We start from the raw sequence: 25,935 nt of genomic DNA, 5'->3' as shown, positions 1-25,935 counted from the left end.
AAAGATCGGCCAGAAAAGATGAGGACAGGCAAATGGTCTGTGGCCACCACCTGCAAATTCATTCCTTTTATAGGGGTTGTCTTGCAAATTGTCTAATTTCCACCAGGTGGAAATTAGACAATTTGCCAACAGGTGAAATTGATTCACAAATCAGTGTTGCTTCCTAACTGGACAGGTTGATATCTCAAAAGTGTGATTGACTTGGAGCTACATTGCATTGCTTAGGTGTTCCCTTTATTTTTTTGAGCAGTGTACTTCACTCCCTCTGAGATGTGAGAGCGCCAGGTTGTGCGGCAGAAAGCAAGTTCCTCCAAAGAAGAGGGGTTGATCCGACATCTTTTCAGTGTGGTCTTCATTTGGTCTTTGAACCGCTTCTTCTGCCCACCAGCAGTGCGTTGGCCAAGGCGTAGTTGGCCGTAGAGGACTTTTCGTGGGAGTCGTTGGCCGGGCATGTGAATAACATGCCCAAGCCACCTGAGTTGATGGTGGTTTAGGGTAGACTCCACGCTGCTGCTGCTGCTGCTGCCAGCCTGCCAGCCTGCCTGCCTGCCAGCCTGCCAGCCTGCCTGCCAGCCTGCCTGCCAGCCTGCCTGCCAGCCTGCCCGCCTGCCAGCCTGCCTGCCAGCCTGCCTGCCAGCCTGCCCGCCTGCCAGCCTGCCTGCCAGCCTGCCAGCCTGCCTGCCAGCCTGCCAGCCTGCCAGCCTGCCTGCCAGCCTGCCAGCCAGGCAGCCTGCCTGCCAGCCTGCCAGCCTGCCAGCCTGCCTGCCAGCCTGCCTGCCAGCCTGCCAGCCTGCCAGCCTGCCTGCCAGCCTGCCCGCCTGCCAGCCTGCCTGCCAGCCTGCCAGCCTGCCAGCCTGCCTGCCAGCCTGCCTGCCAGCCTGCCAGCCTGCCTGCCAGCCTGCCAGCCTGCCTGCCAGCCTGCCCGCCTGCCTGCCAGCCTGCCAGCCTGCCAGCCTGCCTGCCAGCCTGCCTGCCAGCCTGCCAGCCTGCCTGCCAGCCTGCCAGCCTGCCTGCCAGCCTGCCAGCCAGGCAGCCTGCCTGCCAGCCTGCCAGCCTGCCAGCCTGCCTGCCAGCCTGCCAGCCTGCCTGCCAGCCTGCCAGCCTGCCAGCCTGCCAGCCCGCTCCAACACCTCTGTGTGTGGCACTCTGTCCTCCCACACACACACACACACACACGTGTGTACAGAGCAGGGCGTGAGGCTGGTGATGTGGTTAGTGAACTGAAGCTAGTGAAGGAAGGTCTGCTGGCTCTTCTCACCAGGGCCTCGGCTTAACCGCACGGACACGCCCCACTCACCACGCCCCACTCACCACTCACCACTCACCACGCCCCACTCACCACTCACCACTCACCACTCACCACGTCCCACTCACCACTCACCACGCCCCACTCACCACTCACCACGCCCCACTCACCACGCCCCACTCACCACTCACCACGCCCCACTCACCACTCACCACGCCCCACTCACCACTCACCACTCACCACTCACCACTCACCATGCCCCACTCACCACTCACCACGCCCCACTCACCACGCCCCACTCACCACTCACCATGCCCCTCACCACGCCCCACTCACCACTCACCACGCCCCACTCACCACGCCCCACTCCCCACGCCCCACTCACCACGCCCCACTCCCCACGCCCCACTCACCACTCCCCACGCCCCACTCACCACCCCCCACTCACCACTCACCACGCCCCACTCACCACGCCCCACTCACCACGCCCCACTCACCACGCCCCACTCACCACGCCCCACGCCCCACTCACCACTCCCCACTCACCACGCCCCACTCACCACTCCCCACGCCCCACTCACCACCCCCCACTCACCACTCACCACGCCCCACTCACCACGCCCCACTCACCACGCCCCACTCACCACTCACCACGCCCCACTCACCACGCCCCACTCACCACGCCCCACTCACCACTCGCCACGCCCCACTCACCACGCCCCACTCCCCACTCCCCACGCCCCACTCACCACGCCCCACTCACCACGCCCCACTCACCACTCCCCACGCCCCACTCACCACGCCCCACTCACCACTCGCCACGCACCACTCACCACGCCCCACTCACCACTCACCACGCCCCACTCACCACGCCCCACTCACCACTCACCACGCCCCACTCACCATGCCCCACTCACCACTCACCACGCCCCACTCACCACGCCCCACTCCCCACGCCCCACTCACCACTCCCCACGCCCCACTCACCACCCCCCACTCACCACTCACCACGCCCCACTCACCACGCCCCACTCACCACGCCCCACTCACCACGCCCCACTCACCACTCCCCACGCCCCACTCACCACGCCCCACTCACCACTCCCCACGCCCCACTCACCACGCCCCACTCACCACGCCCCACTCACCACTCACCACGCCCCACTCACCACGCTCCACTCACCACGCCCCACGCCCCACTCACCACTCCCCACGCCCCACTCACCACGCCCCACTCACCACTCCCCACTCACCACGCCCCACTCACCACTCGCCACGCCCCACTCACCACGCCCCACTCACCACGCCCCACTCACCACGCCCCACTCACCACGCCCCACTCACCACTCCCCACGCCCCACTCACCACGCCCCACTCACCACTCACCACGCCCCACTCACCACGCCCCACTCACCACTCACCACGCCCCACTCACCACGCCCCACTCACCACTCACCACGCCCCACTCACCACGCCCCACTCACCACTCCCCACGCCCCACTCACCACGCCCCACTCACCACTCGCCACGCACCACTCGCCACGCCCCACTCGCCACGCCCCACTCACCACGCCCCACTCACCAACACAAACCTGCTGGCCTACCAACAAAGGGTAGGAGCTCATGTGTGCTGGACAACAAGCTCGTTCACACACACACACACACACACACACAGGCTGGACACACACACACACACACAGGCTGGACACACACACACACACACACACACACACACACAGGCTGGACACACACACACACACACACAGGCTGGACACACACACACACACACACACAGCTGGACACACACACACACAGGCTGGACACACACACACACACACACAGGCTGGACACACACACACACACAGGCTGGACACACACACACAGCATGGACACACACACACACACACACACACAGGCTGGACAAACACACATACAGCTGGACACACACACACACACACACAGGCTGGACACACACACACACACACACACAGGCTGGACACACACACACACACACACACACACAGGCTGGACACACACACACAGCATGGACACACACACACACACACACACACACACACACACACAGGCTGGACAAACACACATACAGCTGGACACACACACACACAGCTGGACACACAGGCTGGACACACACACACACACACACAGGCTGGACAAACACACACACAGCTGGACACACAGGCTGGTGTTTGTGTGCAGCTGCAGCTCTGCCAGAAGACATGTCAGCATGTCAGCCTGTGTGTCCACACTCACTGTGCTGCAGGACAAGTGTCTGCTTTCTGTCCAACCACACACACACACATCAGCCAGATAACACACACACACACATCAGCCAGCTAACACACACACACTCACACACACACACACACACACACACACTCACACACACACATCAGCCAGCTAACACAACAGTGCGGAGGAAGAAGATCGTTCTGTTCTTTAAGAAGATGTTTTGGGCTCAACAGGGCTCCAGCCAGTGACTTGGTGTCGGTGTGTTGTGGAGACGCCATGGACCAGTCTAGTGACCCGGTCAGCACCAGTCTAGTGACCCGGTCAGGACCAGTCTAGTCACCCGGTCAGGACCAGTCTAGTGACCCGGTCAGGACCAGTCTAGTCACCCGGTCAGGACCAGTCTAGTGACCCGGTCGGGACCAGTCTAGTGACCCAGTCAGCACCAGTCTAGTGACCCGGTCAGGACCAGTCTAGTGACCCGGTCGGGACCAGTCTAGTGACCCGGTCGGGACCAGTCTAGTGACCCGGTCAGACAAAGACACTGTACACTGATGAACAGAGTGACAGAAAGACGGGCTACAACAGCCATAATGTGTGCGCTGTGTGAGCTGTGTGGATGGCAGGAGGTGGAGACGCCATGGACCAGTCTAGTGACCCGGTCGGGACCAGTCTAGTGACCCGGTCAGACAAAGACACTGTACACTGATGAACAGAGTGACAGAAAGACGGGCTACAACAGCCATAATGTGTGCGCTGTGTGAGCTGTGTGGATGGCAGGAGGTGGAGACGCCATGGACCAGTCTAGTGACCCGGTCGGGACCAGTCTAGTGACCCGGTCAGACAAAGACACTGTACACTGATGAACAGAGTGACAGAAAGACGGGCTACAACAGCCATAATGTGTGCGCTGTGTGAGCTGTGTGGATGGCGGGAGGTGGAGACGCCATGGACCAGTCTAGTGACCCGGTCAGGACCAGTCTAGTGACCCGGTCAGACAAAGACACTGTACACTGATGAACAGAGTGACAGAAAGACGGGCTACAACAGCCATAATGTGTGCGCTGTGTGAGCTGTGTGGATGGCGGGAGGTGGAGACGGGACAGGGCATCTTTGTGGTCTTGTACACAAAGAGCTTCTCTCTGCTGTGTGAAGAGCAGCTGACGCCAGACCAATCAGCCAGACCGGATCTGCTGGGCCCCAGTCCACTGCTGCAGCTAGCTCCCCACTACGTGACGGACCGTTCAGTCACATCTGCTTTCACCCCGTACTCCTGGACTGGGAAAGGGCCACGGCCGGGCCAGAACATGAGGTGCTGTGCTGGACTCCGCCTGCTGCTGCTGCTGTGCTTCGGGATGCTGCGTGTAGGTGAGTGGACCGAGGGCTTCGTCCGCTGTCGGGACACATGTAGACGCAGGCTTGCTGCTGAGAGCTTTTCAGAACGCTCATTAGACAAGTGTCCCTCTTGTTTAGGAGCGGGCCTTCGCTGCTACAAGTGCTCCGATTACACCGGACGCTGCCAGAACGTGCAGGAGTGCACGTACGAGGACTCGTGTATTTCTCTGAGTGAACGAGGTCAGTGTGCCGGGGCGGTTCCATTAACAAGCACTCTACTGAGCTGGCTCACACATGTTCTTGCATGGTTTTTACCGGTGTCTTTGCTGCTGTGCAGGTGGGAAGACCATCCGTCAGTGCATCAGATACACAGACTGTGACAACTCCCGTCTGACGCAGATGTTTCCCGCCATCTCTGGCTTCACATACAGATGCTGCAGCAGCAACCTGTGCAACGGCAGCTCTGCTGCCGCCGCTGCGGCGGCGGCGCCCGCTGCGGCGGCGCTGGGATCTCTGCTGGCCGTGTGGTGGTGTTTGCTCTGACTTTGCTGTGCTGTGACTGACTAACTGCCAGGTTTTCCGTTTTAACAAAAGTAATGAGCTGAGAAATGAACATGAAATAACCCGAGCTGCTGTTTGTGTCGGTATCTGGGAGGTTCAGCGTCTCAGGTTGACCTCTGACCTGTTTTGTTTGGATTTGAGAATTGAAAAAGACTTAGAGCATCATGTAGGTTTGTGCTGCCACTACTGTATATAAAGCACTGGAAGTTGCTGTGCTCCTCTGGACTGGCCTTCAGCCGGACAATAATGTCGCATTTCTTTCCATTCTTTTTTGACACTTCCTCATTAAACCATTAAGCCTCCTCAATGTCAATCTCCTCTTTTTTCACACGTTGAATTCAAACATTTTTCCATCCATCCATCCATGATCCAAGCTGCTTATCCTAATTAGGGTCCCGGGATGCAGGAGCCTATCCTGGCAGTCATTGGACGGAAGAAGGTCAAACATTTTTACATTTTATTAAATGTAGATTATTGGAGGCCGTGCTTGCCTCCAAGAATCTACCGACAGTGTTTTACGGCCAGTCTAGAAACTAAATCGTTTTGAATCTGCAGTCTGTTGTGGCGAATGTGGACTGAGTTGTTGGAGTTCAGATCAGATGCACAACAGCACAGCGTGGCAGTGGAATGCTTAGGAACCAGTTCAACCTCAGAATCTACAGAAAGAGACATTTAAAAACTTAAAGGTTTCACAGTAGTTCAAGAGAAGACAAAATAAATTGCCTAATCACATGTATTTAGACACTCCCTGGATGTTTAGTCACTTGTTTCTCAAAGCCCCTCCTCTTCCGTTTATCGTCCAATCACCTCCAGCTGCACCTTCTTCTTCTGCCCATTCTCCTCCATTGGCTTCAGCAGCTCTCTCTCTGATGGAGCATACCAGGGCTGGGAGGCGAAGCCATCACAGGCCCTGCCCCCTCTACGGAAACCGCCTCTGCCAGCTCGGACCAATCCCCATCCCAGTAGCTGGCTCTCAGCCACACCCCCATCCTGTACACCCCTGGTCTGGTCAAGCTCTTTGGCACTTAGCGAGGACATGCGGACAGGAACTGTGTTCCCAAATTTAGAATAGTCCACCGAGTAATGTCCATCCTCCTCTGTCATGATGGAGACGAACCGTTGACCCCACAGGATTTCTTCCGGGGTGTAGGAGGTCCGGGCCTGCATGGTGATCCCTGTGGTCTCCACCACACCTGGAACTCAACCAGACAACCAATCAGGTAAACCTGCTCTCAGCTCTGACCAATCCTAGAATGTTATTGGAACAGTATAGGTTAAAAGTGGCATCTAACCTTCGAGGATGACGATGACCTCCAGGTCTTCGGTGGCCAGTGAGTGGGCGGAGAGCTCGTAGAGAGGACTTCCTCTCTCAATAGTGTGGCTGATGATGAGAGGAGAAACCAGGAAGATCCCATTACTCCTCAGAGGATTCTCCACCTGAATATCCAGCTGACACACTGGGATCACTTCACCTTCTGCTGTCACCGTCCTGCGGATCACCTACCAGGAGACAGCCTCAGTCTAATTAACCAATCAGAAGACAGCTCAAGCGTTATTAACCAACCAGAGGACAGCGTCAGTCTTATTAAGCAATCAGGAGACGGTCTCAGTCTTATTAACCAATCAAGAGAAGCTTGGGTTTGAAATAGCCTCATGGATTTACAAAAAAGAAATGATGTAGTTACCAGCAGCACAAAAAGAAAAGAGAAATAAAGTGCATGTTGTCCTTGATTCTTCTGTTTCCACTTCAGCTCCAACAGGATTGTGCTACAAGTCAACAGTGGTGCATATTTCACAGTTAGTAGTTCATATTTCATATTTACAAGTTCATACTTCATATTTAGTAGTTCATATTTAGAAGTTCATACTTTATATTTAGTATAGTTGATAGTTCATATTTAGTAGTTCATATTTACAAGTTCATACTTCATATTTAGTATAGTTGATAGTTCATATTTAGTAGTTCATATTTCATATAGTTGATAGTTCATATTTAGTAGTTCATACTTCATATTTAGTATAGTTGATAGGTCATATTTAGTAGTTAATATGTAGTAGTGATAGGTCATATTTAGCAGCTCCTATGTAGTAGTTGATAGTTCATATTTAGAAGTTCATATTTCATATTTAGTAGTTCATTGTTCATATTTAAAGGTTCATACTTCATATTTAGTATAGTTGATAGTTCATATTTAGTAGTTCATATTTAGAAGTTCATACTTCATATTTACTATAGGTGATAGTTCATATTTAGTAGTTCATACTTCATATTTACCAGTTCATACTTCATAGTTAGTATAGTTGATAGTTCATATTTAGTAGTTCATATTTCATATTTAGTATAGGTGATAGTTCATATTTCATATTTAGAAGTTCATACTTCATATTTAGTATAGGTGATAGTTCATATTTAGTAGTTCATATTTAGAAGTTCATACTTCATATTTAGTATAGGTGATAGTTCATATTTAGTAGTTCATATTTCATATAGTTGATAGTTCATACTTAGAAGTTCATACTTCATATTTAGTATAGTTGATAGGTCATATTTAGTAGTTAATATGTAGTAGTGATAGGTCATATTTAGCAGTTCATATGTAGTAGTTGATAGTTCATATTTAGAAGTTCATATTTCATATTTAGTAGTTCATTGTTCATATTTAAAGGTTTATACTTCATATTTAGTATAGTTGATAGTTCATATTTAGTAGTTCATATTTAGAAGTTCATACTTCATATTTACTATAGTTGATAGTTCATATTTAGTAGTTCATATTTCATATTTAGTATAGGTGATAGTTCATATTTAGTAGTTCATACTTCATATTTAGTATAGGTGATAGTTCATATTTAGTAGTTCATATTTAGAAGTTCATACTTCATATTTAGTATAGGTGATAGTTCATATTTAGTAGTTCATATTTCATATAGTTGATAGTTCATATTTAGAAGTTCATACTTCATATTTAGTATAGTGTATAGGTCATATTTAGTAGTTAATATGTAGTAGTGATAGGTCATATTTAGCAGTTCATATGTAGTAGTTGATAGTTCATATTTATAAGTTCATATTTCATATTTAGTAGTTCATTGTTCATATTTAAAGGTTCATACTTCATATTTAGTATAGTTGATAGTTCATATTTAGTAGTTCATATTTAGAAGTTCATACTTCATATTTAGTATAGTTGATGGGTCATATTTAGTAGTTAATATGTGGTAGTTGATAGGTCATATTTAGTAGTTCATATGTGGTAGTTGATAGGTCATATTTAGTAGTTCATATTTCATATAGTTGATAGTTCATATTTAGAAGTTCATACTTCATATTTAGTATAGTTGATAGGTCATATTTAGTAGTTAATATGTAGTAGTGATAGGTCATATTTAGCAGTTCCTATGTAGTAGTTGATAGTTCATATTTAGAAGTTCATATTTCATATTTAGTAGTTCATTGTTCATATTTAAAGGTTCATACTTCATATTTAGTATAGTTGATAGTTCATATTTAGTAGTTCATATTTAGAAGTTCATACTTCATATTTACTATAGGTGATAGTTCATATTTAGTAGTTCATACTTCATATTTACCAGTTCATACTTCATAGTTAGTATAGTTGATAGTTCATATTTAGTAGTTCATATTTCATATTTAGTATAGGTGATAGTTCATATTTCATATTTAGAAGTTCATACTTCATATTTAGTATAGGTGATAGTTCATATTTAGTAGTTCATATTTAGAAGTTCATACTTCATATTTAGTATAGGTGATAGTTCATATTTAGTAGTTCATATTTCATATAGTTGATAGTTCATACTTAGAAGTTCATACTTCATATTTAGTATAGTTGATAGGTCATATTTAGTAGTTAATATGTAGTAGTGATAGGTCATATTTAGCAGTTCATATGTAGTAGTTGATAGTTCATATTTAGAAGTTCATATTTCATATTTAGTAGTTCATTGTTCATATTTAAAGGTTTATACTTCATATTTAGTATAGTTGATAGTTCATATTTAGTAGTTCATATTTAGAAGTTCATACTTCATATTTACTATAGTTGATAGTTCATATTTAGTAGTTCATATTTCATATTTAGTATAGGTGATAGTTCATATTTAGTAGTTCATACTTCATATTTAGTATAGGTGATAGTTCATATTTAGTAGTTCATATTTAGAAGTTCATACTTCATATTTAGTATAGGTGATAGTTCATATTTAGTAGTTCATATTTCATATAGTTGATAGTTCATATTTAGAAGTTCATACTTCATATTTAGTATAGTGTATAGGTCATATTTAGTAGTTAATATGTAGTAGTGATAGGTCATATTTAGCAGTTCATATGTAGTAGTTGATAGTTCATATTTATAAGTTCATATTTCATATTTAGTAGTTCATTGTTCATATTTAAAGGTTCATACTTCATATTTAGTATAGTTGATAGTTCATATTTAGTAGTTCATATTTAGAAGTTCATACTTCATATTTAGTATAGTTGATGGGTCATATTTAGTAGTTAATATGTGGTAGTTGATAGGTCATATTTAGTAGTTCATATGTGGTAGTTGATAGGTCATATTTAGTAGTTCATATTTCATATAGTTGATAGTTCATATTTAGAAGTTCATACTTCATATTTAGTATAGTTGATAGGTCATATTTAGTAGTTAATATGTAGTAGTGATAGGTCATATTTAGCAGTTCATATGTAGTAGTTGATAGTTCATATTTAGAAGTTCATATTTCATATTTAGTAGTTCATTGTTCATATTTAAAGGTTCATACTTCATATTTAGTATAGTTGATAGTTCATATTTAGTAGTTCATATTTAGAAGGTCATACTTCATATTTAGTATAGTTGATGGGTCATATTTAGTAGTTAATATGTGGTAGTTGATAGGTCATATTTAGTAGTTCATATGTGGTAGTTGATAGGTCATATTTAGTAGTTCATATTTCATATAGTTGATAGTTCATATTTAGAAGTTCATAATTCATATTTAGTATAGTTGATAGGTCATATTTAGTAGTTAATATGTAGTAGTGATAGGTCATATTTAGCAGTTCATATGTAGTAGTTGATAGTTCATATTTCATATTTAGTAGTTCATTGTTCATATTTAAAGGTTCATACTTCATATTTAGTATAGTTGATAGTTCATATTTACTAGTTCATATTTAGAAGTTCATACTTCATATTTAGTATAGGTGATAGTTCATATTTAGTAGTTCATACTTCATATTTACCAGTTCATACTTCATAGTTAGTATAGTTGATAGTTCATATTTAGTAGTTCATATTTCATATTTAGTATAGGTGGAAGTTCATATTTCATATTTAGAAGTTCATACTTCATATTTAGTGTAGGTGATAGTTCATATTTAGTAGTTCATACTTCATATTTAGTATAGGTGATAGTTCATATATAGTAGTTCATATTTCATATAGTTGATAGTTCATATTTAGAAGTTCATACTTCATATTTAGTATAGTTGATAGGTCATATTTAGTAGTTAATATGTAGTAGTGATAGGTCATATTTAGCAGTTCATATGTAGTAGTTGATAGTTCATATTTAGAAGTTCATATTTCATATTTAGTAGTTCATTGTTCATATTTAAAGGTTCATACTTCATATTTAGTATAGTTGATAGTTCATATTTACTAGTTCATATTTAGAAGTTCATACTTCATATTTAGTATAGGTGATAGTTCATATTTAGTAGTTCATACTTCATATTTACCAGTTCATACTTCATAGTTAGTATAGTTGATAGTTCAAATTTAGTAGTTCATATTTCATATTTAGTATAGGTGATAGTTCATATTTCATATTTAGAAGTTCATACTTTATATTTAGTGTAGGTGATAGTTCATATTTAGTAGTTCATACTTCATATTTAGTATAGGTGATAGTTCATATTTAGTAGTTCATATTTAGAAGTTCATACTTCATATTTAGTATAGTTGATAGGTCATATTTAGTAGTTAATATGTAGTAGTGATAGGTCATATTTAGCAGTTCATATGTAGTAGTTGATAGTTCATATTTAGAAGTTCATATTTCATATTTAGTAGTTCATTGTTCATATTTAAAGGTTCATACTTCATATTTAGTATAGTTGATAGTTCATATTTACTAGTTCATATTTAGAAGTTCATACTTCATATTTAGTATAGGTGATAGTTCATATTTAGTAGTTCATACTTCATATTTACCAGTTCATACTTCATAGTTAGTATAGTTGATAGTTCATATTTAGTAGTTCATATTTCATATTTAGTATAGGTGATAGTTCATATTTCATATTTAGAAGTTCATACTTCATATTTAGTGTAGGTGATAGTTCATATTTAGTAGTTCATACTTCATATTTAGTATAGGTGATAGTTCATATTTAGTAGTTCATATTTCATATAGTTGATAGTTCATATTTAGAAGTTCATACTTCATATTTAGTATAGTTGATAGGTCATATTTAGTAGTTAATATGTAGTAGTGATAGGTCATATTTAGCAGTTCATATGTAGTAGTTGATAGTTCATATTTAGAAGTTCATATTTCATATTTAGTAGTTCATTGTTCATATTTAAAGGTTCATACTTCATATTTAGTATAGTTGATAGTTCATATTTACTAGTTCATATTTAGAAGTTCATACTTCATATTTAGTATAGGTGATAGTTCATATTTAGTAGTTCATACTTCATATTTACCAGTTCATACTTCATAGTTAGTATAGTTGATAGTTCATATTTAGTAGTTCATATTTCATATTTAGTATAGGTGATAGTTCATATTTCATATTTAGAAGTTCATACTTTATATTTAGTGTAGGTGATAGTTCATATTTAGTAGTTCATACTTCATATTTAGTATAGGTGATAGTTCATATTTAGTAGTTCATATTTAGAAGTTCATACTTCATATTTAGTATAGTTGACAGGTCATATTTAGTAGTTAATATGTGGTAGTTGATAGGTCATATTTAGTAGTTCATATGTGGTAGTTGATGGGTCATATTTAGTAGTTCATATGTGGTAGTTGATAGGTCATATTTAGTAGTTCATATGTGGTAGTTGATGGGTCATATTTAGTAGTTCATATGTGGTAGATAGGTCATATTTAGTAGTTCATATATGGTAGTTGATAGGTCATATTTAGTAGTTCATATGTGGTAGTTGATGGATCATATTTAGTAGTTCATATATGGTAGTTGATAGCTCATATTTAGTAGTTTATATGTGGCAGTTGATAGGTCATATTTAGTAGTTCATATGTGGTAGTTGATGGGTCATATTTAGTAGTTTGTATATGGTAGTTGATAGGTCATATTTAGTAGTTCGTATATGGTTGTTGATAGTTCATATTTAGCAGTTCGTATGTGGTAGTTGATAGGTCATATGTAGTAGTTCATATGTGGTAGTTGATAGGTCTTATTTAGTAGTTCATATGTGGTAGTTGATAGGTCTTATTTAGTAGTTCATATGTGGTAGTTGATAGGTCATATTTAGTAGTAGTTGATAGGTCATATTTAGTAGTTCACATGTGGTAGTTGATGGGTCACATTTAGTAGTTCATATGTGGTAGTTGATAGGTCACATTTAGTAGTTCATATGTGGTAGTTGATAGGTCATATTTAGTAGTTCATATGTGGTAGTTGATGGGTCACATTTAGTAGTTCATATGTGGTAGTTGATTGGTCATATTTAGCAGTTCATATGTAGTAGTTGATAGGTCATATTTAGCAGTTCATATGTGGTAGTTGATAGGTCATATTTAGTAATTCATATGTGGTAGTTGATAGGTCATATTTAGTAGTTCATATGTGGTAGTTGATAGGTCATATTTAGTAGTTCATATGTGGTAGTTGATAGGTCATATTTAGTAGTTCATATGTGGTAGTTGATAGGTCATATTTAGTAGTTCATATGTGGTAGTTGATAGGTCATATTTAGTAGTTCATATGTGGTAGTTGATAGGTCATATTTAGTAGTTCATATGTGGTAGTTGATAGGTCATATTTAGTAGTTCATATGTGGTAGTTGATAGGTCATATTTAGTAGTTCATATGTGGTAGTTGATGGGTCATATTTAGTAGTTCATGTGTGGTAGTTGATGGGTCACATTTAGTAGTTCATATGTGGTAGTTGATAGGTCTTATTTAGTAGTTCATATGTGGTAGTTGATAGGTCATATTTAGTAGTTCATATGTGGTAGTTGATGGGTCATATTTAGTAGTTCATATGTGGTAGTTGATAGGTCATATTTAGTAGTTCATATGTGGTAGTTGATGGGTCACATTTAGTAATTCATATGTGGTAGTTGATAGGTCACATTTAGTAGTTCGTATGTGGTAGTTGATAGGTCATATTTAGTAATTCGTATGTGGTAGTTGATAGGTCATATTTAGTAGTTCGTATGTGGTAGTTGATAGGTCATATTTAGTAGTTCGTATGTGGTAGTTGATAGGTCATATTTAGTAGTTCGTATGTGGTAGTTGATAGCTCATATTTAGTAGTTCGTATGTGGTAGTTGATAGCTCATATTTAGTAATTCGTATGTGGTAGTTGATGGGTCATATTTAGTAGTTCGTATGTGGTAGTTGATGGGTCATATTTAGTAATTCGTATGTGGTAGTTGATGGGTCATATTTAGTAGTTCGTATGTGGTAGTTGATGGGTCATATTTAGTAGTTCGTATGTGGTAGTTGATGGGTCATATTTAGTAGTTCGTATGTGGTAGTTGATGGGTCATATTTAGTAGTTCGTATGTGGTAGTTGATAGGTCATATTTAGTTGTTCGTATGTGGTAGTTGATAGGTCATATTTAGTAGTTCATATGTGGTAGTTGATAGGTCATATTTAGTAGTTCATATGTGGTAGTTGATAGGTCTTATTTAGTAGTTCATATGTGGTAGTTGATGGGTCATATTTAGTAGTTCATATGTGGTAGTGGATAAGTCATATTTAGTAGTTCATATGTGGTAGTTGATGGGTCACATTTAGTAGTTCATATGTGGTAGTTGATGGGTCACATTTAGTAGTTCATACGTGGTAGTTGATAGGTCATATTTAGTAGTTCATATGTGGTAGTTGATGGGTCACAATTAGTAGTTCATATGTGGTAGTTGATAGGTCACATTTAGCAGTTCATATGTGGTAGTTGATAGGTCATATTTAGTAGTTCATATGTGGTAGTTGATAGGTCATATTTAGTAGTTCATATGTGGTAGTTGATAGGTCATATTTAGTAGTTCATATGTGGTAGTTGATAGGTCATATTTAGTAGTTCATATGTGGTAGTTGATAGGTCATATTTACTAGTTCATATTTGGTAGTTGATAGGTCATATTTAGTAGTTCATATGTGGTAGTTGATAGGTCATATTTAGTAGTTCATATGTGGTAGTTGATAGGTCATATTTAGTAGTTCATATGTGGTAGTTGATAGGTCATATTTAGTAGTTCATATGTGGTAGCTGATGGGTCATATTTAGTAGTTCATGTGTGGTAGTTGATGGATCATATTTAGTAGTTCATATGTGGTAGTTGATGGGTCACATTTAGTAGTTCATATGTGGTAGTTGATAGGTCTTATTTAGTAGTTCATATGTGGTAGTTGATAGGTCATATTTAGTAGTTCATATGTGGTAGTTGATAGGTCATATTTAATAGTTCATATGTGGTAGCTGATAGGTCATATTTAGTAGTTCATATGTGGTAGTTGATGGGTCACATTTAGTAGTTCACATGTGGTAGTTGATAGGTCATATTTAGTAGTTCATATGTGGTAGTTGATAGGTCATATTTAGTAGTTCGTATGTGGTAGTTGATAGGTCATATTTAGTAGTTCGTATGTGGTAGTTGATAGGTCATATTTAGTAGTTCATATGTGGTAGTTGATAGGTCATATTTAGTAGTTCATATGTGGTAGTTGATAGGTCATATTTAGTAGTTCATATGTGGTAGTTGATAGGTCATATTTAGTAATTCATATGTGGTAGTTGATGGGTCATATTTAGTAGTTCATATGTGGTAGTTGATGGGTCATATTTAGTAGTTCATATGTGGTAGTTGATAGGTCATATTTAGTAGTTCATATGTGGTAGTTGATAGGTCATATTTAGTAGTTCATATGTGGTAGTTGATGGGTCACATTTAGTAGTTCACATGTGGTAGTTGATAGGTCATATTTAGTAGTTCATATGTGGTAGTTGATAGGTCATATTTAGTAGTTCGTATGTGGTAGTTGATAGGTCATATTTAGTAGTTCGTATGTGGTAGTTGATAGGTCATATTTAGTAGTTCATATGTGGTAGTTGATAGGTCATATTTAGTAGTTCATATGTGGTAGTTGATAGGTCATATTTAGTAGTTCATATGTGGTAGTTGATGGGTCATATTTAGTAGTTCATATGTGGTAGTTGATGGGTCATATTTAGTAGTTCATATGTGGTAGTTGATGGGTCATATTTAGTAGTTCATATGTGGTAGTTGATAGGTCCCGTCTTCCTGTTGTGCAGGAAGGAAGGAAGGCTCTGGAGGGTTTTGCCTGAAGGGAAAGTGTTGTTTTCTAGTCAGGAAGCGGTTGAACAACCTGCAGTTTTCAGGTCCGGTACAGCTGGAAGGTTTCAGGGGTGTTAAGCTAAAGGACCGTAATGCGTATGGTTAAACTGGAAAAAAGTAATAATAGTTATGAATATATATTAATAGTAATAGTAAGTAGAAGGAAGAGGTTTAAATGAAGGTGGAGGTGGAGCTTCACCTGCAGCTGAATGGTGGCAGAGATGATCATACTCTTCCTCAGGTCCCCGATGCGGAACATGAAGGTGGGTCGGCTGTTCCGTGGTGCGATGACAGCGTTTCTGGAGAAGATGAGCGTCTCAGCCCGGCGGTTGGCCTGAGCCGTCTTCATGAACACACAGCCCAGCATGACGGCATTGATGATGAGACCCAGGATGTTCTGGATAATTAACACGGTGATGGCGAGCGGACACTCCTCCGTCACCATCCGACCTCCAAACCCGATGGTGACCTACAGATGGTGTGACAGTGTTTTGTTTGGGCTGTTTACTTACAAATATAAACCTTCTAAGAAAGATACAGTATGCAATTGGAAAGAGAATGTGAAGGAGAACTGCCTAAGAACCCTCAAGGGGCTTGAGAAGATGGATTCTCCAGACAGCATGCTCCATGTAGGACACAACCACAGAAATGTGCTACGTATGATGCACAACCTGTATGTTTCATGGCAACAGACGGAGACACAGTTCAGCACGGTGCCTGACAATGCAGCCCATAAACACCCATGTTACAGCAATACAATGAATCAGTCATAGTCACAAGACACACACACACACACACACACACACACACACACACACACACACACACACACACACACACGTCAAAAACACACATTCATGATACATACAAGTATACACAAAACACTATCATTAACAGACTAAGAACACACACTCATGATATGGCTTAGGCGTTTCATAAGACAAGAAAGATAAAGGAGAAAATAAACACAAATAATATATTTTTGATGTATATGTGTGTGTATGTATATAATCCAAAGGAGTTGAATCAAGTGCAGCTGGACTTGGTATATATCCGTGAAGACGTTTCGCCTCTCATCCAAGAAGCTTCCTCAGTTCGGGCCTTTCTGACTAGACCAAGCTAGTCTGACTGGCTGCTGATGAGACTCAGAATTTATCCTCTAGGAGTCGTTGTCAGAACTATTGATGTCCATGGCTCTTTGTGTCCCGATGTTTACCAACGCCCGTCGCTAACAGAGCCATAGATATGAGTGACTCTTTTGTGTACCGATGTTTGGCCGCGCCTGTCGCGGGAGCTATTGATTTGCATTTGTTTAGCAGCAACGGTGGTTGGGGGGTGTTAGTTTCGACTTCACTGTTCAGTGGTCATGAGAGTGGTTGGAGCTGTTAGTGAGCGACTGTTGTTCTTGGAGGCTAGGCTTCTTGAGTCTTCTGGGTAGAGATGAAAGGACGGCATTGTAAGTGGGCGATAGGTGGTGTCGCAGACCTCCTCCTCTGTTGAGGGAGGGTTTTTCCAGTTTCTCATAGATGGCCTCCTTCACCCCTCTTTCAAACCATCTATCTTCTCTGTCCAAAATGTGTACATTGCTGTCCTGGAAGGAGTGTGTCTTCTCCTTTAGGTGTAGATAGACTGCTGAGTCTTGTCCTGAGGAGTTTGGCCTTCTGTGTTGGACCATCCGTTTGTGTAGTGATTGTTTGGTTTCTCCTATGTATAGGTCAGTGCAGTCCTCATTGCATTGGACAGCATACACCAGACTGCTTTTCCGGGTGTGTGGTACATGGTCTTTGGGATGAACCGGTCTTTGTCGGAGTGTGTTGCTGGGTTTGAAGTATACCGGGATGCGGTGTTTGTTGAAAATTCTCCTGAGTTTCTCGGAGACCCCAGAAACATATGGGATGACTGTGCTATTCCTTCTGTTCCTTTTCTCCTCGTCGCTCACCTGGTTGGTCTTTCTGGAACGTGTTGCAGTTTTCACAAAGGTCCAACTGGGGTAGCCACAGGTTTTTAAAGCTCCCCTCAGGTGTTTGTGTTCTTCCCGTTGGGCCTGAGTGCTGCTGGGCACATTGTCAGCTCTGTGTTGCAGAGTTCTGATGACGCTCAGTTTGTGTTCCAGAGGGTGGTGTCAGTCGAAAAGTAGATATTGGTCTGTGTGTGTAGGTTTCCTGTAAACCCCAATGTGGAGGCCCCTGTCTTCCCCAATCTAACTGATGAGTAACGTCTGACTGATGAGTAACGTCTGACTGATGAGTAACATCTAACTGATGAGTAACGTCTGACTGATGAGTAACATCTAACTGATGAGTAACGTCTAACTGATGAGTAACATCTAACTGATGAGTAACATCTGACTGATGAGTAACGTCTGACTGATGAGTAACGTCTGACTGATGAGTAACGTCTGACTGATGAGTAACATCTAACTGATGAGTAACATCTAACTGATGAGTAACATCTGACTGATGAGTAACATCTGACTGATGAGTAACGTCTGACTGATGAGTAACGTCTGACTGATGAGTAACATCTAACTGATGAGTAACATCTAACTGATGAGTAACATCTAACTGATGAGTAACATCTAACTGATGAGTAACATCTGACTGATGAGTAACATCTAACTGATGAGTAACATCTAACTGATGAGTAACATCTGACTGATGAGTAACGTCTGACTGATGAGTAACGTCTGACTGATGAGTAACATCTAACTGATGAGTAACATCTAACTGATGAGTAACATCTAACTGATGAGTAACATCTGACTGATGAGTAACGTCTGACTGATGAGTAACGTCTGACTGATGAGTAACATCTGACTGATGAGTAACATCTAACTGATGAGTAACATCTAACTGATGAGTAACATCTAACTGATGAGTAACATCTGACTGATGAGTAACGTCTGACTGATGAGTAACGTCTGACTGATGAGTAACATCTGACTGATGAGTAACATCTAACTGATGAGTAACATCTAACTGATGAGTAACATCTAACTGATACTCGTCAGTCATTCGTTACTCATCAGTCAGACGTTACTCAGCTCAACACTGGTTTCTGTGTCCCAAAGGGGCCAGGAGATTCATGAGTGAGGAATGGAACCTGTAAATACTGACTCAGAGCTTTTACCTGGACCTCGATGGAGAAGAGGAAGGCTGAGGTGAAGGAGTGAATAGCAGTAACACAGGGAACAATGGCAGGGTCAGCGCTGGGATCACGGGGTTCCAGGTCCCCATGGGCAAAGGCCAGGAGCCACCATACCATCGCAAAAAGCATCCAGGAGCAGAGAAAGGCGGAGGTGAAGATGAGGAGGGAGTGTTGCCATTTCAGGTCCACCATGGTGGTAAAAACATCCTGAAGAAATCGACCCTGTGCACCATGAAGACACATAAACCACACTGAGACAACAGCAGTACAACCAAGTACTCAACGCTACACTGTAGAGGAAAACAGGACTTATTCAGGACACACACCGTACATCAGCAACAAGACGTGTGACATGTTGACGATGCTTCTTGAAAAACAAGAAAGAGGACAAGAATCTTTCATGCTTGTCCTTCACCTTTTGGGGGGAAATGTAGAAAACAAAACGTCTTGATGCATGCTCTCTAATCCAGGTAAGAAAACACACAAGGTTGAATCCGTTCCTCCAGATAAACTGATTCAGCCTTCTTTGATGTAGATAAAAAAGAAGAGTTGTGTGTTCCTAGAGTCATTTTAACTAGCTATTGTGTTGGTGTACCTGTGTTCATGTGCCTGTTGCTCCACAAATACATGTAGGTGGATGATGTTTTCACCAACCTGCTCTCTGATGTTCTTGTGGGCTACATTACAAGAACCGCTCTTGGTTATGAATCGAGCACGCTGAGATTTGGACCTGAAGCGGTTGGGCTGCTCAGCATTCTCCGCCAGACGGGTCAGCACGAAGCCGTCCGGCAGAAGACCTTTCCGGGCCAGCATGTCTCACTGACAGCACAACACAACACATCACACAACAGCTTCACCCTCATCATGACAACCTGCCACAGAAAAACGCCAGCTGACATGTTTCTATTAACACCTTAAAATGGATGCTGCTCAGTAATGTTATGTTATTGATGCTGCTCAGTAATGTGATGTTATTGATGCTGCTCAGTAATGTGATGTTATTGATGCTGCTCAGTAATGTGATCTTATTGATGCTGCTCAGTAATGTGATGTTATTGATGCTGCTCAGTAATGTGATCTTATTGATGCTGCTCAGTAATGTGATGTTATTGATGCTGTTCAGTAATGTGATGTTATTGATGCTGTTCAGTAATGTGATCTTATTGATGCTGCTCAGTAATGTGATGTTATTGATGCTGTTCAGCAATGTGATGTTATTGATGCTGTTCAGTAATGTGATGTTATTGATGCTGTTCAGTAATGTGAGGTTATTGATGCTGCTCAGTAATGTGATGTTATTGATGCTGCTCAGTAATGTGATGTTATTGATGCTGCTCAGTAATGTGATGTTATTGATGCTGTTCAGTAATGTTATGTTATCGATGCTGTTCAGTAATGTTATGTTATTGCTGCTGCTCAGTAATGTGATGTTATTGATGCTGCTCAGTAATATTATGTTATTGATGCTGGTCAGTAATATTATGTTATTGATGCTGTTCAGTAATGTGATGTTATTGATGCTGTTCAGTAATGTGATGTTATTGATGCTGCTCAGTAATATTATGTTATTGATGCTGGTCAGTAATATTATGTTATTGATGCTGTTCAGTAATATTATGTTATTGATGCTGATCAGTAATGTGATGGTATTGATGCTGTTCAGTAATGTGATGTTATTGATGCTGCTCCGTAATATTATGTTATTGATGCTGTTCAGTAATACTATGTTATTGATGCTGTTCAGTAATGTGATGTTATTGATGCTGTTCAGTAATATTATGTTATTGATGCTGCTCAGTAATGTGATGTTATTGATGCTGTTCAGTAATGTGATGTTATTGATGCTGCTCCGTAATATTATGTTATTGATGCTGTTCAGTAATATTATGTTATTGATGCTGTTCAGTAATGCGATGTTATTGATGCTGTTCAGTAATGTGATGTTATTGATGCTGTTCAGTAATGTGATGTTATTGATGCTGCTCAGTAATATTATGTTATTGATGCTGCTCAGTAATGTGATGTTATTGATGCTGTTCAGTAATGTGATGTTAATGATGCTGTTCAGTAATGTGATGTTATTGATGCTGCTCAGTAATGTGATGTTATTGATGCTGTTCAGTAATGTGATGTTATTGATGCTGCTCAGTAATATTATGTTATTGATGCTGCTCAGTAATGTGATGTTATTGATGCTGTTCAGTAATGTGATGTTAATGATGCTGTTCAGTAATGTGATGTTATTGATGCTGCTCAGTAATGTGATGTTATTGATGCTGTTCAGTAATGTGATGTTATTGATGCTGTTCAGTAATGTGATGTTATTGATGCTGCCCAGTAATGTTATGTTATTGATGCTGTTCAGTAATGTGATGTTAATGATGCTGTTCAGTAATGTGATGTTATTGATGCTGCTCAGTAATGTGATGTTATTGATGCTGTTCAGTAATGTGATGTTATTGATGCTGTTCAGTAATGTGATGTTATTGATGCTGCCCAGTAATGTTATGTTATTGATGCTGTTCAGTAATGTTATGTTATTGATGCTGCTCAGTAATATTATGTTATTGATGCTGCTCAGTAATGTTATGTTATTGATGCTGCTCAGTAATATTATGTTATTGATGCTGGTCAGTAATATTATCTTATTGATGCTGTTCAGTAATGTGATGTTATTGATGCTGTTCAGTAATGTGATGTTATTGATGCTGCTCAGTAATATAATGTTATTGATGCTGCTCAGTAATATTATGTTATTGATGCTGTTCAGTAATGTCATGTTATTGAGGCTGTTCAGTAATGTGATGTTATTGATGCTGTTCAGTAATGTGATGTTATTGATGCTGCTCAGTAATGTGATGTTATTGATGCTGCTCAGTAATGTGATGTTATTGATGCTGCTCAGTAATGTGATGTTATTGATGCTGTTCAGTAATGTGATGTTATTGATGCTGCTCAGTAATGTGATGTTATTGATCCTGTTCAGTAATGTGATGTTATTGATGCTGCTCAGTAATGTGATGTTATTGATGCTGTTCAGTAATGTGATGTTATTGATGCTGTTCAGTAATGTGATGTTATTGATGCTGATCAGTAATGTGATGGTATTGATGCTGTTCAGTAATGTGATGTTATTGATGCTGCTCCGTAATGTGATGTTATTGATGCTGTTCAGTAATGTTATGTTATTGATGCTGTTCAGTAATATTATGTTATTGATGCTGTTCAGTAATGTGATGTTATTGATGCTGTTCAGTAATATTATGTTATTGATGCTGCTCAGTAATGTGATGTTATTGATGCTGTTCAGTAATGTGATGTTATTGATGCTGCTCCGTAATATTATGTTATTGATGCTGTTCAGTAATGTGATGTTATTGATGCTGTTCAGTAATGTGATGTTATTGATGCTGTTCAGTAATATTATGTTATTGATGCTGCTCAGTAATGTGATGTTATTGATGCTGTTCAGTAATGTGATGTTATTGATGCTGCTCCGTAATATTATGTTATTGATGCTGTTCAGTAATATTATGTTATTGATGCTGTTCAGTAATGCGATGTTATTGATGCTGTTCAGTAATGTGATGTTATTGATGCTGTTCAGTAATGTGATGTTATTGATGCTGCTCAGTAATGTGATGTTATTGATGCTGCTCAGTAATGTGATGTTATTGATGCTGTTCAGTAATGTGATGTTATCGATGCTGATCAGTAATATTATGTTATCGATGCTGTTCAGTAATGTGATGTTATTGATGCTGCTCAGTAATGTGATGTTATTGATGCTGTTCAGTAATGTGATGTTATTGATGCTGTTCAGTAATGTGATGTTATTGATGCTGTTCAGTAATGTTATGTTATCGATGCTGTTCAGTAATGTTATGTTATCGATGCTGTTCAGTAATGTTATGTTATTGATGCTGCTCAGTAATGTGATGTTATTGATGCTGTTCAGTAATGTTATGTTATTGATGCTGCTCAGTAATGTGATGTTATTGATGCTGTTCAGTAATATTATGTTATTGATGCTGTTCAGTAATATTATGTTATTGATGCTGTTCAGTAATGTGGTGTTATTGATGCTGTTCAGTAATGTGATGTTATTGATGCTGATCAGTAATGTGATGTTATTGATGCTGTTCAGTAATGTTATGTTATTGATGCTGATCAGTAATATTATGTTATTGATGCTGCTCAGTAATATTATGTTATTGATGCTGCTCAGTAATTTTATGTTATTGATGCTGTTCAGTAATATTATGTTATTGATGCTGCTCAGTAATATTATGTTATTGATGCTGCTCAGTAATATTATGTTATTGATGCTGTTCAGTAATATTATGTTATTGATGCTGCTCAGTAATTTTATGTTATTGATGCTGTTCAGTAATATTATGTTATTGATGCTGTTCAGTAATATTATGTTGTTGGTGCTGCTCAGTAATATTATGTTATTGATGCTGTTCAGTAATATTATGTTATTGATGCTGTTCAGTAATGTTATGTTATTGATGCTGCTCAGTAATATTATGTTATTGATGCTGATCAGTAATTTTATGTTATTGATGCTGTTCAGTAATGTGATGTTATTGATGCTGTTCAGTAATGTTATGTTATCGATGCTGTTCAGTAATGTTATGTTATTGATGCTGTTCAGTAATGTGATGTTATTGATGCTGTTCAGTAATGTGATGTTATTGATGCTGTTCAGTAATGTTATGTTATTGATGCTGATCAGTAATATTATGTTATTGATGCTGCTCAGTAATATTATGTTATTGATGCTGTTCAGTAATGTTATGTTATTGATGCTGATCAGTAATATTATGTTATTGATGCTGCTCAGTAATTTTATGTTATTGATGCTGCTCAGTAATATTATGTTATTGATGCTGCTCAGTAATATTATGTTATTGATGCTGTTCAGTAATATTATGTTATTGATGCTGATCAGTAATATTATGTTATTGATGCTGCTCAGTAATTTTATGTTATTGATGCTGCTCAGTAATATTATGTTATTGATGCTGCTCAGTAATGTGATGTTGTTGATGCTGTTCAGTAATGTGATGTTATTGTTGCTGTTCAGTAATGTGATGTTATTGATGCTGTTCAGTAATGTGATGTTGTTGATGCTGTTCAGTAATATTATGTTATTGATGCTGATCAGTAATATTATGTTATTGATGCTGCTCAGTAATTTTATGTTATTGATGCTGTTCAGTAATATTATGTTATTGATGCTGTTCAGTAATATTATGTTATTGATGCTGATCAGTAATATTATGTTATTGATGCTGCTCAGTAATTTTATGTTATTGATGCTGCTCAGTAATATTATGTTATTGATGCTGTTCAGTAATATTATGTTGTTGATGCTGTTCAGTAATGTGATGTTATTGATGCTGTTCAGTAATGTGATGTTATTGATGCTGTTCAGTAATGTGATGTTATTGATGCTGTTCAGTAATGTGATGTTGTTGATGCTGTTCAGTAATGTGATGTTATTGATGCTGTTCAGTAATGTGATGTTATTGATGCTGTTCAGTAATGTTATGTTATTGATGCTGTTCAGTAATGTTATGTTATTGATGCTGTTCAGTAATGTGATGTTGTTGATGCTGCCGTGAACAAATGTGATATGAGCAATGAGGGCAGGATTCTAACACCAAGATAAAAGCTATTGTTTGTGTTAACATCGATCATTCATTTGTATAGCTGATTACTTGTGCTTTAACAAGGCTTTGTAACGTTAGCTGAGCAACAGCACAACAAGAGGGAGGCGCTGTTAGTAAACATTGTGAGAGAGAATGGGAATAACGGGGACGTTACCCGTTTGGAGAGTGGCGATGCGGGCTCTGTCTGGAAGCTGACGGATGCCTTGGGAGGAAATATGGACGATCCGGTGAGTTTCAGTTCAAAACACTTTTCGTGTGTAATTCTGGGACACACGGAAAAGAAAGTCCATCTGAGGATGCTGAGGAGAAAATCCGGCTGCAGAGCGGCCTGCAGCAAACCACCAGCGGAACGGGAGGTGACCGCTAGAGGGCAGCACAGCACAGAACGTATTAATGACGTCATGACGCTCCTCGGCGCCCCGGTTCCTGTCCGCCCAGCCGAAGATAGTTCAGCCGCTTAACGTTTGTCTCCGCTACGTGTTCCGGGCGCCCTCGCCTGCAGCTCCCCAGCCCGTCTGCATGAGGGGGCTCCAAGGCCGAGACGCGGCTGCGTGCTGAAGCCTTCTAGCTCCTCCCTCCAGCTCCTCCCCCCAGCTCCTCCCTCCAGCTCCTGCGGCCGCCATTAACACACATGCGAGCACACGTTCGTGCTGTGATCCGCTGCTGCCGCTTCTTTTTTATTCCAGACTTAAAATCTGCAAAACGTCCGCAAGGCCAGTAGGCTGTAAAAGAAGAGCCGCTCGGAACAGCGCAGCACACAAGGCAGGCGACGAGAGCCAGACAAGCCGACCAATAGCAAGCTCAGAACACATCACATCCAGTCAAATAGGACAGCACAACAGCCCACGGGTTCAATTACATTCAGCTGTTCAGATGCAAAGAAGTGGGCGTTTCTGTTTTTCATACATTTTAGAGATTTGGACAAAGTTACTAATTCGTTTTTGAAGGCTGCTAAACAAGGAGGCGTTTTGCAAATTTACATTGTGTATAAACAAACAAGCAAACAAATCCTACTTTATTCAGACACAAAGGTAGGTCCGTGTTAAAGACAACATAATATAAAAGTAAAAATAATATAAAGTATTTTGCCAAAATAATTCCATTATTCAACAAGAATTCTGTATTTCTATCTTCCATAA

At 40.7% G+C, this 25,935-nt stretch overlaps 2 protein-coding genes across 2 annotated transcripts; one reads left to right on the top strand and one right to left on the bottom strand.

The window, feature by feature from the left end:
* Positions 1–4,449: 4,449 nt before the first annotated feature.
* Positions 4,450–5,665, top strand: LOC130114410 (uncharacterized). The gene is made up of 3 exons (XM_056282279.1): positions 4,450–4,861; positions 4,967–5,068; positions 5,166–5,665. The coding sequence occupies exons 1-3, from the start codon at positions 4,510–4,512 to the stop codon at positions 5,369–5,371; spliced, it is 660 nt and encodes a 219-aa protein (XP_056138254.1). The 5' UTR covers positions 4,450–4,509; the 3' UTR covers positions 5,372–5,665.
* Positions 5,666–6,004: 339 nt separating this feature from the next.
* On the bottom strand, positions 6,005–25,230 carry kcnj11l (potassium inwardly rectifying channel subfamily J member 11, like). Its single transcript, XM_056282278.1, has 6 exons — positions 24,951–25,230; positions 19,770–19,934; positions 19,098–19,337; positions 16,168–16,437; positions 6,682–6,889; positions 6,005–6,582 (listed from the first exon to the last, which is right to left on the bottom strand). Exons 2-6 carry the CDS (start codon positions 19,926–19,928, stop codon positions 6,182–6,184), a joined length of 1,278 nt encoding a protein of 425 aa, XP_056138253.1. The 5' UTR covers positions 19,929–19,934; positions 24,951–25,230; the 3' UTR covers positions 6,005–6,181.
* Positions 25,231–25,935: the final 705 nt, after the last annotated feature.

The sequence above is a fragment of the Lampris incognitus genome, chromosome 6 (genome assembly GCF_029633865.1).
Source record: "Lampris incognitus isolate fLamInc1 chromosome 6, fLamInc1.hap2, whole genome shotgun sequence".
NCBI lineage: Eukaryota > Metazoa > Chordata > Actinopteri > Lampriformes > Lampridae > Lampris > Lampris incognitus.
This window is presented reverse-complemented; position numbering and strand designations above follow the sequence as displayed.

Excerpts from the sequence above, each read along its gene's own strand:
- kcnj11l (XM_056282278.1), bottom strand. The coding sequence starts at position 19,928 with ATGCTGGCCCGGAAAGGTCTTCTGCCGGACGGCTTCGTGCTGACCCGT. Across the intron at positions 6,890-16,167 it reads CTGCCACCATTCAGCTGCAG|GTGATCCGCAGGACGGTGAC; the intron begins GTGAAGCTCCAC and ends GTCTCCTGGTAG. Across the intron at positions 6,583-6,681 it reads GGTCATCGTCATCCTCGAAG|GTGTGGTGGAGACCACAGGG; the intron begins GTTAGATGCCAC and ends GTTGAGTTCCAG.
- LOC130114410 (XM_056282279.1), top strand. The coding sequence starts at position 4,510 with ATGAACAGAGTGACAGAAAGACGGGCTACAACAGCCATAATGTGTGCG. Across the intron at positions 4,862-4,966 it reads CTTCGGGATGCTGCGTGTAG|GAGCGGGCCTTCGCTGCTAC; the intron begins GTGAGTGGACCG and ends CCTCTTGTTTAG. Across the intron at positions 5,069-5,165 it reads TATTTCTCTGAGTGAACGAG|GTGGGAAGACCATCCGTCAG; the intron begins GTCAGTGTGCCG and ends GCTGCTGTGCAG.